The following is a 12,041-nucleotide window of genomic DNA, read 5'->3' on the forward strand; positions in this document are numbered from 1 at the left end:
TTGGTCTTGATCAGCAAATAAGACAAAAATAAAGGAGAGAACAGGAGGCAAAGGAGAGATTTGTCTTTTTCTTTCCTTAAAGCATGATGGTTTCTGGCCTTTAACAAATCTATTTGTATTTTTTTTACTGATGCAAAATTGTAGATTGTTGAGTTAAACCTTCCTATCTCACTACCAAATGGTTTTGTGAGGACCGCAATACTTACTTGGAAACTAAACAGCCCTACTTTGTGCACTGGTGTTTGTATTCGTGGGAAAGGACTCTAAGATAAACCCTCACTGTGTCTTGGTTGATTTGTCACTTATTCAAATCCTTGTAAAATATGCCTGTCTAAGGGTTGCTTCTGTGGTATGGATAAACTGTTTTTAATCAAATTGCATGCTTTTCTGAAACCTTCTTTGATTCATTTCACAGGCAAATACCACTCTAAAGTCTTGGCTGTAGTTACTGGTTGTGTAGCTGCACTGATAAAGATGCTGATCTTTATGCTGTTATGGCTAGTAAGGTGATTGACTTCTAGATTCTGTCTACGTGACAAAATATTGTTTGTGAAATGTTAAGTTGTTGGCTCAGATCACTGATATGGAGGTTCAGTTCCTGTTCTTTGCTGTTAAAGGTTTTCTTCTGCCTTTTATTTTTGGGACTTGTAGAAGTCATAGCAGAAGCAGTCTCTTCATGAGGGGTTCTCAAACATGTACTTTATTGTTAGGCTTTACTTTGGAGTTTTAATGTTTGTGACACAATTTTTCATTATTTTATTATTAGGAGAAAGTAATGAGTTTAGCTTGCAGCTGGTGGGTTTATCTGGTATCTTTATCTTTTCTCAGTTTGTCCTGTTGGTTTATCAAAACAAAAATAAACTTGCTGTAAATCTACATGAATACAATTCTGAAGCCAGAGTGACTGAGTAGCCAAAAAAAAAAAAAAAGCTGTCTGGTAAGGAAACAAATACTTTTTACTCTGAAAATGCTGTTTAAGTCAAAACTGAAACATTTTGCAAGGATGGATTACCAACAAAAAGACTTTTTTAGTGTCTGAGTTGTGTGGTCATGCTGAAAGAGCTGAAGACGTGCACTAGAAAAGCAAAATACCTCAGGGATTTTTAGGGTGGTCCCTTGGGAGGTTGGCTGCAGGTGGAGGGTGGAAAGCTAAACTGCAAAGTCCTGGCCCTTCCTGCTACAGGCAGCTTGGATCCTGGTCTTCCATTTTCCCACGAGGGTCTAAGTATCTAGGCTATCATCTAGGAGGGGGTTGATCTTTTATTTGTTACCTGTGTTCATTTGTGTGTATTGGAGCACAGATACCTGTTTATGTTCCAGGGAAGCTCTCTAATCACTGCTGGGACGTTTGCTGTCCTCTGCTGAATTCATCTTTTTTTATTATGATACACACCCACCCCCCAAAAAATAGGAAGCACATGTGTAAATGTTTTTGAAGTCTTAATAAGTTTTTGCAGAATAAGGAAAATGAATCATTTTATATTCAGTTTTGAGAATACCTGTTTTCTTTCACTATTTTTAAGGTCTTTTAATTTTCTATCTCAATGTATTATCTACTTAAGTTATGAAACTTTCTGTTTGCTTACACCCTTGTCAGAGGATGTAGAAATAGTTTGCTTAGAGTGTAATTAAGTGAATCACAGGCCCTGATACTGTGAGGTACTTAAGAAGGTAACTAGTATTGTTGGACAGGGCTAATAGCATCAGGTGTGCACATAAGTACCTTGCTGGACTGGGGTTGCATGAGAATCATTAGCATCTTAGTTTTGAAAAGTGAAAGTCACATTTCAATTCTTGCATTTGATTTATCAGTCGGGCATAGGCTCGTGCTGGTCATGGTTCCTTATTTGGAGAATAAGAATTGCTTGTGCTTGCAAACTAGATATGTAAATCCAATCAAATTGACCTAGGCAGAAGATTCAGTAGTTTGATAAACCTTTATCTATTAATGTTGTAATTATTAAAAAAAAAAAAAAAGCAATGCTAATGTTTTTGTTATTATTGTGTATTCTCATGTCTAATCATTATACAGTGAATGCATAGGCTTTGCAGAATAATGCATCAAAATATTTGTGTATTTATTCTTTTCTTCATGCCTTTTCTCTATAAAGCTTTTTTGTGTAAGCATTTTTTTTGCTATTTTGCACTGAAATTAATTACTTAATTGCCTCTAATATTGGGAGCCTAGTAGCCATGATGCCTAGCATTTCCAATGCTTTTTGAAGTTAAAATGTTGTTCTGAATCTTTAAAAAAAAAAAACAGAACAAACAAAAAGCAAACCCACAAAACAACCTTAAAATATGGAGGGAGTGGACAATGGACAGAAGGTAAAGGACTGAGTATTTTGGAATAAGGTTGTGTTGTAATTGTAAGATATTATTTTGTTATTGGATGCCATGAATTTAGTACTCATTTTTCTTTTGTCTGTAATGGAGTTTTTTAACAAAGGATTTGCTGTGTGTTGACGTTTATTTGAAGTATGACATTCTTCCTTTGCATTTTTTGATCTTTTTAAATTTTATTTTTGTTTTGCCTAAAGACCCTGTGTGGACAGTAATGACCGCACGTTTCCGATTGCCTGCTGGCAGAACCTACAATGTACGAGCATCTGAGCTGGCACGAGACAGGCAGCATACAGAGGTGGTCTGCAACATTCTTCTCCTGGATAACACTGTACAAGCTTTCAGAGTTAATGTAAGTAATTTGCTTATTGCAAATCAATATCACTGAGCTTGCTTTCCTTTGCTGGATTTGTATGGCTAGAGTTTGACTTTCAAAATAGTGTTAAGTACAGAAGAGAAGGGGAAGTTATGCTCAGGCAGGCAAGTTTGTACACGTACATACTAAGTCACTGTGAACTTAGTCATTCTGGTATCCTCTGTAGTACTAACACATCTTCATTTCAAAATTGAATATACAAAGCATAATTTATTTCAAGTAATTCTCTTCATGGACTAAAGTTGTATAGTGGAAACGGAGAGCAGTTTTGCTGCCGAGTTGAATAAGAAGTGAGCTTTTGTTTTCCTCTGTTCTGGTTTTTGCATTTTGAGCATGAGTGAGGTGTAATGGTAACTCTTCTCACGTAGCTGACTGTTAGTCGTGTGGATGGTTATATTTGGCTACAGCTATCATCTTAAAGTATCTCTTTGCTTTTTGCAGATTATATTCTTGTCCTATGCTTTCCCTCACTTAAACTCACTACCTTCTAATGCTCTCATGAGGATGTCAGGAAAGAAAATACGAAGTTGGTTGCTGAATGCTGAGGACTGTTACTGGGAAAAGTGAATAACTTTTACATACGAGCCTGGAATTTAAAATAGGTTATTCATCAGATTTTCTAATCAGTAATCCTTGATAAGGAGTTAAAATGAAAATGTACGTAATTTTGTGCATGTGTTCATACAAGTGCAACCATTTCTTTCAACTTCTTGATGAAAAAAAACCACAAACAACAGGCAAGGACCTCACAAGAAAACATTAAAGCATTTAAAGTGATCTTTGTGTGAGAAGAACCAGAACTCAACAGGAAAGCAACTGTTGCATGGCCTGGGACAGGAGAACTCAGTTTTTACCTCGTAAACTATAGAATTCATGACTTATGTGGAGAAAGGTTGAATACTGTGATGGTGAAAGTTGAGTTGACATGAATATTACCATTTTTCAAGAGGAAATTGAACTTCAGCGAATGGTGTGAAGGAGTAGCTCAATATCAAATTAGACCGTGGGACTTCAGATGGGAAGCAAGGGAGAAACAACCAGTTCTCAAATTTATGTGAACAAATTTAATTTGGACTATTTGAAAAAGTTCTAATGCTCAGTAATTGGAAAGAATTCTGATATCCAGTGTTCAGTGAGGATATTGATACATTTGAATTTTTTAGGGTAGATTTGTGAGAGTGATTGTGTTTCTCTGCTCTGTAGTCAGATGGTTAGACCCTGTGCAGCCTGCAGCTGCCTATCAGAGGAGCAAAATCTCTGTTACCTAGCAAAATTTTGCAAGGATCCAGTGTTGCATGGCGTAAGATTTAGAAGTAGACTTGTTTAGTTATTTGTTTTAGATATTTCAATCAAGATGGAAGGTTTTAGGATGTTCTCTTAAGGCATTTTTGTGGCTGTATCAGGAGCTGTTTAACTTTTGGGGATTTCTGTGTAGTTAACGGTGGGAATTTTGGGTGATGGAGCTGGGGTAGGGATGACCAAAGACTTTAATTTATCAACATCAAGCCTCACTTCCTGTCTGGGATAATTTCTTCTGTTTCCCTTTTTCCTTTGTCTCAAGAATATTCCCCTGCTCTTCTGTATCCCTTCTTATCATTGCTAACAGTTTCCCAGTCTATACTGCCTGCCAAAAAACAGTATGTGCAGAATGTAGTTGGACACAAAGCATTAAAAGTGCATGAGAAATTGTAATGTGGAGTTTTTTTCCCTTCAGGTGCATGAATCTTCCATTAAAATAGCTGTCTTGCAGTTTTTTCTTTGTTTATAAGCGTTGGCTGAAATACGGAATAATTGTTGTACAGTAGGTATGGGAGATTATGCTTCTTCTTGATCTAGGTGTTCGAAAGCTGTATGTTGTTAGAGAATGCCTAGTGCCTGTCTAGAGTAGAATCACTAGTTATAAATCCTTAACTGCCTCTTCATTCTCTCCCAAGAAAAAATTACGTAATATGTTCTCACCACCTCCCTAGTGTACTAAATATTTTAGTTGCATGGATCACGCTTTACTGCTTATACAGATCAGCCTGCAAGTTTGTCTATTAAAACTGAGTTTAGGGAATAAAAAGTTCCTTGGTGCTCAATGTTTTGATCTCAGGTCTTAGCCTCAATCTGTATTTTTAAAAATAGGGAGGAATAAAGTATTCAATCATAGCGAATGTATGCTAACCAAATGGTATACAGGTTTTCAGGGTTTATAGCTGCGTTTTACTTTATTGTGGTTGACACAATACTTGGCAATAAATATTTATGGAATTGTTTTCAAAATAGGAAGAACAAAGATAACATCAAGTAAATTAGCAAGGTTTTTTTCTCCTGGTGATTGCAATAGGTATTCTGTATGCTAATGATGGTAAAGCTTAATCATCTGGAGTATGCAGTGCTGTATTAATGAAAAAGTACTCAAATGCTATTTCTTCTCCAACAGCAAAGTACTGATCACTGACAATGTCTCTTGATAATTTATGTGACGTGTTCTAAGTTCACATTTCAACCAGCTTTTCCCATTGATCTGCAAAATAGGCATTCTTTGTGCTAAGCCTTACCTTGTACAGAGTGTAAGAAATCAAATCAAGTAATCCCTGTGGATTGTAGCTAGACAAAGGTTATTTTGGTTGCTGGCAGAAGAATCAGTGGGAACTAACCTGTGCATATGATCGCAGAGTAGAAATCCTTTCTATAAAATGCTGTGCTTACCAAATGAAGAACTCCTACTTTGACCCTGAAGAGCATACTTCAGAGAACGTGTAGCTGGAAGAAATGAGGCTGGCTTGAGTTAATAACATGATCAGGATGATTTGCATTACCATAAACCTGCTTCTTCAAGATCAAATTGCTTTAATTGTTTTTAATTAAGTGTTTAAACACCTCAAATTGTATCTTTTCCACGCAGGCTGATTAACTGTATTCCCCGAAAGCCAGTACATAGATACAGAGATCACATGAAACTAGAGGGGAAAACTAAGTTGAGGTAGCTGGGATGAGTTGTTCTGTGACCGAGGCTAGTGGGTTAGCGCTCATGGACAAAGGTTTCAATTTGCAGCCTTTATTGTCTCAGAACTCTCCTCAAAGTTAATGAATTTGCACTCTAATGGAAGTAAAACCTAAAAATCTGTAAAATAACGCAAACCAAAACAAAAAAAAAACCTACACCAACCCCCCTGTAATTTCAGAAGTGAAAACGTTCAATAATTTAATCTTCAGTTTTACTTAGTTGATTCCCTTTTTTCTTTGACCAAAAAATTGAATAACCTGCTTGGAAACTTATTTTAAAACAAGGTAGCTTTTTGCAATGCTCACATAAGGTGTAGAATGAAAGGAGACAGTAGTGCAGTGCTGGCTGTTTGGGGATGTGCTTGCTTAAGTTGTAGCACAAGTATTGGGGTGAGGTGGGAGAGGAGAGGTTCCGGTGTTGTCATTGGTGAAGGAGCCGTGCAGCCTCCTGCAGACGTGTGAGCAGCAGAGCCATCTGACCCCCTCCGGGAAAGCCTGGGCCATGTCATCCCATTCCTCCGTCATCAGAAGTCCAGATTTGTTTGGACTGACACGCCAGCAATGTCTCCTGGTGTTTGCTGTAGATGCAGCCAGTTCTGTAGGCCAGCAACGAAACCAAAATGTCACTAAGATAAATTGGGAAGACAGTGATAGTTGGTAAGCAGGCATTAAGTACTTAAAGGGGGTCTACAGGAAAGATGGGGAGGGACTCTTTATCAGGGAGTATAATGACAGGACAAGAGGTAACAGTTTTAAACTGAAAGAGAGGAGATTTAGATTAGATATTAGGAAGAAATTCTGTACTGTGAGGGTGGTGAGATGCTGGAACAGGCTGCCCAGAGAAGTTGTGGATGCCCCATCCCTGGAGGCATTCAAGGCCAGGCTGGATGGGGCTTTGAGCAACCTGGTCTAGTGGGAGATGTCCCTGCCCATGGCAGGGGGTTGGAACTAGATGAGCTTTAAGGTCCCTTCTAACACGAACCATTTTATGATTAAACCTGTATTATTGCAGATCTTTTCCTAAATTTTCAAACAGGAATGCTTGCAAACAGCTAACAATCATTTTGCGAATGGAAATTAATGTGTATATATCTAGTGGTACTAGATATTAGCCACTAGATGGTAGATACTTCATAAAGTGCAGTTAATATATTGATGTCTGCTGTTAATGTCAGATTTGTTCTGAAAGGCCAAAATTTGTTAGACATTTTGCCTCCAGCAATGACTAATAAGAAGTACACATAACATTCTAATATTCCAATTCAGAAAAAATGTTGATATGTTTCCTATCTAACTACTGTAGTTTTATGCAGTAGTTCTCATTTTTCATATATTTCCCATTATTTCCTGTTTTAAGAGCAAATATTAATGTTTAACTTTATCTGTAGGAATGAGGCAAGTTTCTTTTTATGCTAATCCACATTTATTGGTTCTGTTTTTTTTATTAAAAAAAAAAAAGCAAAAGTAGAAACTTGTTACATGCTTTTTATAATTTATAGCAGCTATTCAGTGGTTATGATAGTATTGCAAATATTTTGGACCTTTCATAACAAGCAGGATTGTGACCTTCACCTGCTCTGGCAAGCTGCAACATCATTATATAAATAACAGAGACAGGTTAAACTGAGGTCTGGTTTTACTAGATGCTTATCTTTATTTTGCACTGAGAGTAAAACATTGTGATCAAAACAAATGCTTCATGTTGAAACTAGTCTTCTCTTACCAAATTTGCTGCTCTGTTGCAGGAGAAATACCTTCCTTGTGGTCGTGAAATGACGTTCTGTATCACTAAATTCAAACTGATCAGCAAGTTGTAATCTTTTATCATTAGGAAACATCTATCCAGATATTTAAGAAACAGTATAAAGTCTCAGGTTTAGATTTGGAAAAAAAGCAGCAGAATTGATATCTGCATATTATTTGAAGAAGTAACATGTCAGCTGTGGTAAATGTAAGCCTAAACTTGGGTTCCAAACGTCTCCTGTTTTCTGATAGTTACCGTCATAAGTTCTTAGTTTGAGTTCTGATTTAAATCTACATGGGGAAAAGTGCCAAGAAGCAATTAGTGTTGCTATGTAATTTTAAAATTAGTTCTATTTGTTGAAAAATTTGTACTGATTACTGGTTTATTTCAAATTATATCAGAAACTCCTAATTTAGTAAAAATGACTGTTTTTGGATTGTACGTAAAAATTGCCTTATGCATTTTTACTGTTCTGTATTTATTATGTTAACATCTGGGTTGGGGGTTTTTTTGATTGTTTTTAGTTATTGGAAAGTAAATTTTTCAGTAGCGAACTTTTTAACAATGGTGCTCCTAGTAGCTGTTCCATTTTGTTAAACATCAAGAAACAGTCTCTGTATGATTTAAAAAAAAAAAAATAATCTTCTTTCAAAGTAAATATAGCAATTCTTAGATCACTCTAACTTAGCAAAGTTTACATGGGACCTGAAATACGTGCCTTTTATAATTTCAACTTAAATACACAGAGCCATGATTATGATTGTCCTGCTGGGACCATTTTAAGCATAATTTTTTGATAGCTATTTTCTAATTTCTTTTTATTACTATGAAATAAATTATCAAGCTTCTTGGAGTTTTTAGCCCCCAGTAAGTGGTTTTGACAGTTTACTCAACTTCAGTGTAATTTCAGCTGAACTGAACTGAAATTTCTATCAAAATGACTTTTGATAGAATGCTCTTAGATGTTAAGAAATGTCTGGATGTGATTTGTAGATTTTTCCGCACGTGGATATTAATGAAACTCTTGCAACCTTCTTTTGACCTGTTAGTTACATAGTTCTGTTTTAATGGCTGTAAAATCATAGAATCTTCATGGTTGGAAAGGACCTTTGAGATCATCAAGTCCAACCAAACAACCTACAATCTCTGCCACTAGAGCATGCCCTGAAGTGCCACATCTAGACGTTTCTTAAACACCTCTAGGGATGGTGACTCAACCACCTCCCTGGGCACGCTGTTCCAGGGCCTGACCACTCTTTCAGTAAAGTAATTCTTCCTAATATCTAATCTAAACCTCCTCTGCTGCAACTTCAGACCCTTTCCTCTGGTCCTGTCATTATTCACCTGGGAGAAGAGGCCAACACCCACCTCTCTACAACCTCCTTTCAGGTAGTTGTAGAGGGCAGTGAGGTCTCCCCTCAGCCTCCTCTTCTCCAAGCTAAACATGCCCAGCTCCCTCAGCCTCTCCTCATATGACCTGGTCTCCAGACCCCTCACCAGCCTGGTAGCTCTCCTCTGGACACGCTCCAGCACTTCAATGTCCCTCTTGTGCAGCGGGGACCAGAACTGAACACAGTACTCGAGGTGAGGCCTCGCCAGTGCTGAGTACAGAGGCACGATCACTTCCCTACTCCTGCTGGCCATGCTATTCCTGATACAAGCCAGAATGTTGTTGGCCTTGGCCACCTGGGCACACTGCTGGCTCATGTTAAGCTGTCCGTCCACCAGCACCCCCAGGTCCTTTTCTGCTGGGCAGCTTTCCAGCCACTCTTCCCCAAGCCTGTAGTGTTGCTTGGGGTTGTTGTGACCAAAATGCAGGACCTGGCACTTGACCTTATTAAACCTCATACAGTTGGCCTTGGCCGATTGATCCAGCCTGCCCAGGTCCCTCTGTAAGCAGATCAACACACTCACCTACTTTGGTGTCATCTGCAAACTTGCTGAGGGTGCACTCAATCCCCTCATCCAGATCATTGATAAAGATATTAAACAAAACCAGCCCGAAAACTGAGCCCTGAGGGACACCACTGGTGACCGGCCGCCAAGAGGATTTCACCCCATTAATCACAACTCTCTGGGCATGGCCATCCAGCCAGTTTTTAACCCAGCGAAGAGTACACTTGTCTATGCCATGATTTGCCAGCTTCTCCAGGAGAATGCTATGGGGGACAGTGTCAAAGGCCTTACCAAAGTCCAGATAGACAACGTCCACAGCCTTCCCCGTGTCCAGAAGGTGGGTCACATGGTCATAGAAAGAGATCAGGTTGGTTAAGCAGGACTTCCCTTTCCTAAACCCATGCTGGCTGTCCCTGATCCCTTGGCTGCCCTGCACTTGCCGTGAGAGCTCACTCAAGATGATCCTCTCCATGATCTTTCCTGGTACCGAGGTCAGGCTGACAGGCCTGTAGTTTCCCAGATCCTCCTTCTGACCCTTCTTGTAGATGGGCGTCACATTAGCCACCCTCCAGTCATCCCACTTGTAAAAGTAAACACTTGTATAATGTCTATGAGAAGTGAGGTCATTTGGGAGCAGAACAGCAGGTTTTTTTGTTTTAAAACTTTAAAAATATCTTATTGCATGCAGTAAACAAGGCAAGATGTATCAAATTCACTGTATTATCAATAATACTGAGCACCTAGAAGATCGTTAGAAGCTTGCTCGGTGCCAGAGAGGTAGAATATCTGGGTGGAAAATGTATCAATCAGCTCTTTCATCATTTTTTTATTGTTTGACAGTTGATCTTGAAGAATTTTTCCTCATCTTTTGTACTTCAAGAAGCTATGACACTTTAATTTCTTTGGGAAACTCCCTTCAGATTTTACCAAATGTACTTATGGAGTCCTGTCATAATGGCACACTTGGTGTTTCAATTACTGTGTTGGCAGTATTTTCAGGTTAGGCAAAAGATTGCTAGGCACCAATAGCTACAGATTCTTTTTATATCATTTTGTGGGTAAGATTTGTCCCTGTAGTATAAATAAAGTTTGTTCGCTTGTCTCTGAAAAGTTATGTTACTGTTATTCAGTTCATTTGAATTAGTTCATTTAAAGTGAAGTAATATCTTTAAGAGAACACACTGAAATGAGACTTCTCAGTTAGATATTCGGCTTCTTCATCTAACTGTGCCATTTAACTTTGGAAATATTTTCAATACGCTGGTTCATTTAGATTCAGAGATAAAATAAGTAAGAATAACTTGTACAGACCTGTACTTTTACATTCAGTGACCCAAACAAGGCTACAAAATTCTTTGTCTAATCCTAGCCTTTTCTCTTTTCTTTTTTTCAGTACTCCTTTTAAATATCAAATTTGGCTAATGACTGGCTTTCAGGAATAATCACGTAGCTAGCTAAGAAGTGAAGAATTCTTACTGTCAGAAAATGACAAAGAGGAAAAATAATAATTCCTTACATATGTTTCAAAAAGGGAGATGAAACTCATTTAAAAATAGTTCTCCTGGGATACACTTTGTGGTATTTAAAATCTAGGCTGCTAGAGCACATCTGAAAGAATGTTTATGTTCTCTGCCTGTCTGAAGTCTGTGTGTCCGATTATATATTTGTTCATTAAGCAATTTATGTATTTGTTCTCTGCAGAAACATGATCAGGGACAAGTTCTATTGGATGTAGTCTTCAAGCATCTCGATTTGACAGAGAGAGATTACTTTGGTTTACAGTTGGCTGATGAATCTACTGATAACCCTGTAAGTTTATTGGGTTTTATAAAGACAATTTTATAAGTCATGGTCATGTTTGTCACTGTGCCCTGTATCATTGTAAAGAAAAGTAAATAGAAGCCATTGCAATATTCTGCCACCCTCTCCAATTGTCTCATTCGAGTAGTTCAGTATCACCTTGCAGTTGTAATAAAACTAAATGTAAACAGTTACAAGTTTGGAGTTGTATGTTGAGATTTTATTAAATAATTCCTTAAAAGGGGTATTGTTTGTTTTGTTGTGTCTATTTACTAGACTGCATGATCATTGTCATTTTAATATTTTTAATTTTTTTTTTCATTAGGACTTACAAAAAAATAAGGGGTTTTTAGATTGTCCTGTATGGTGTTTCTGTTTCTAGCCCAGATAGCTGGTAGATCTTTTAACAGAGCTTCATATAGCGCACTATCTGACATGGGCTGTCTGCTTATCACCTTAAGAGGAAAAAGAAGGGACTCGTTTGAAAATGAGTGTTTATAATAGTTCATGCACTTTAATTGAAAGGGAATTCCATAGGACTGAAACTTTGTAAATCACTTTATATTTCACCAGTGGAAACAAATAGCTACAGCTCTAATGTGCAGTGGCTGCAATAGTTATAGCTGTACTGCTGAAATCATGATTGCTTGAAGAATACTTCTTGAATACTTTTTTACAGGTATCAAATGTTCAATACTTGTTTAAAAGTACAGTTTAAGTATTATTCCTTATAATACAGTTCTTTACCTAATTCCCATTATATGCATGTCATAGTGATGGGGTCTAAATTTATCTCCCAACTTATGTGTCAAAAGTAATTTTTGTTCACAAAATGTGCAGAATGTGATCTATAGAGATAAGTGACGCTGTAAAGTGTTAATGATTCAGTAA

At 37.6% G+C, this 12,041-nt stretch overlaps 1 protein-coding gene across 6 annotated transcripts in view; it reads left to right on the top strand.

The window, feature by feature from the left end:
* PTPN4 (protein tyrosine phosphatase non-receptor type 4) overlaps positions 1-12,041 on the top strand; it is a 116,156-nt gene that overhangs the window by 41,134 nt on the left and 62,981 nt on the right. For all 6 annotated transcript variants that reach the window (XR_012588522.1, XR_012588521.1, XM_074596202.1 and 3 more), the window contains exons 2-3: positions 2,541-2,695; positions 11,052-11,159. Coding sequence is in view for 4 of the 6 variants with exons in the window: in XM_074596202.1 (XP_074452303.1) it covers positions 2,558-2,695; positions 11,052-11,159 (246 nt within the window). In the remaining 2 variants the exon portion in view is untranslated. The remainder of the gene's footprint in view (positions 1-2,540; positions 2,696-11,051; positions 11,160-12,041) is intronic.

The sequence above is a fragment of the Larus michahellis genome, chromosome 7 (assembly GCF_964199755.1).
Source record: "Larus michahellis chromosome 7, bLarMic1.1, whole genome shotgun sequence".
Taxonomy (NCBI): Eukaryota; Metazoa; Chordata; class Aves; order Charadriiformes; family Laridae; genus Larus; species Larus michahellis.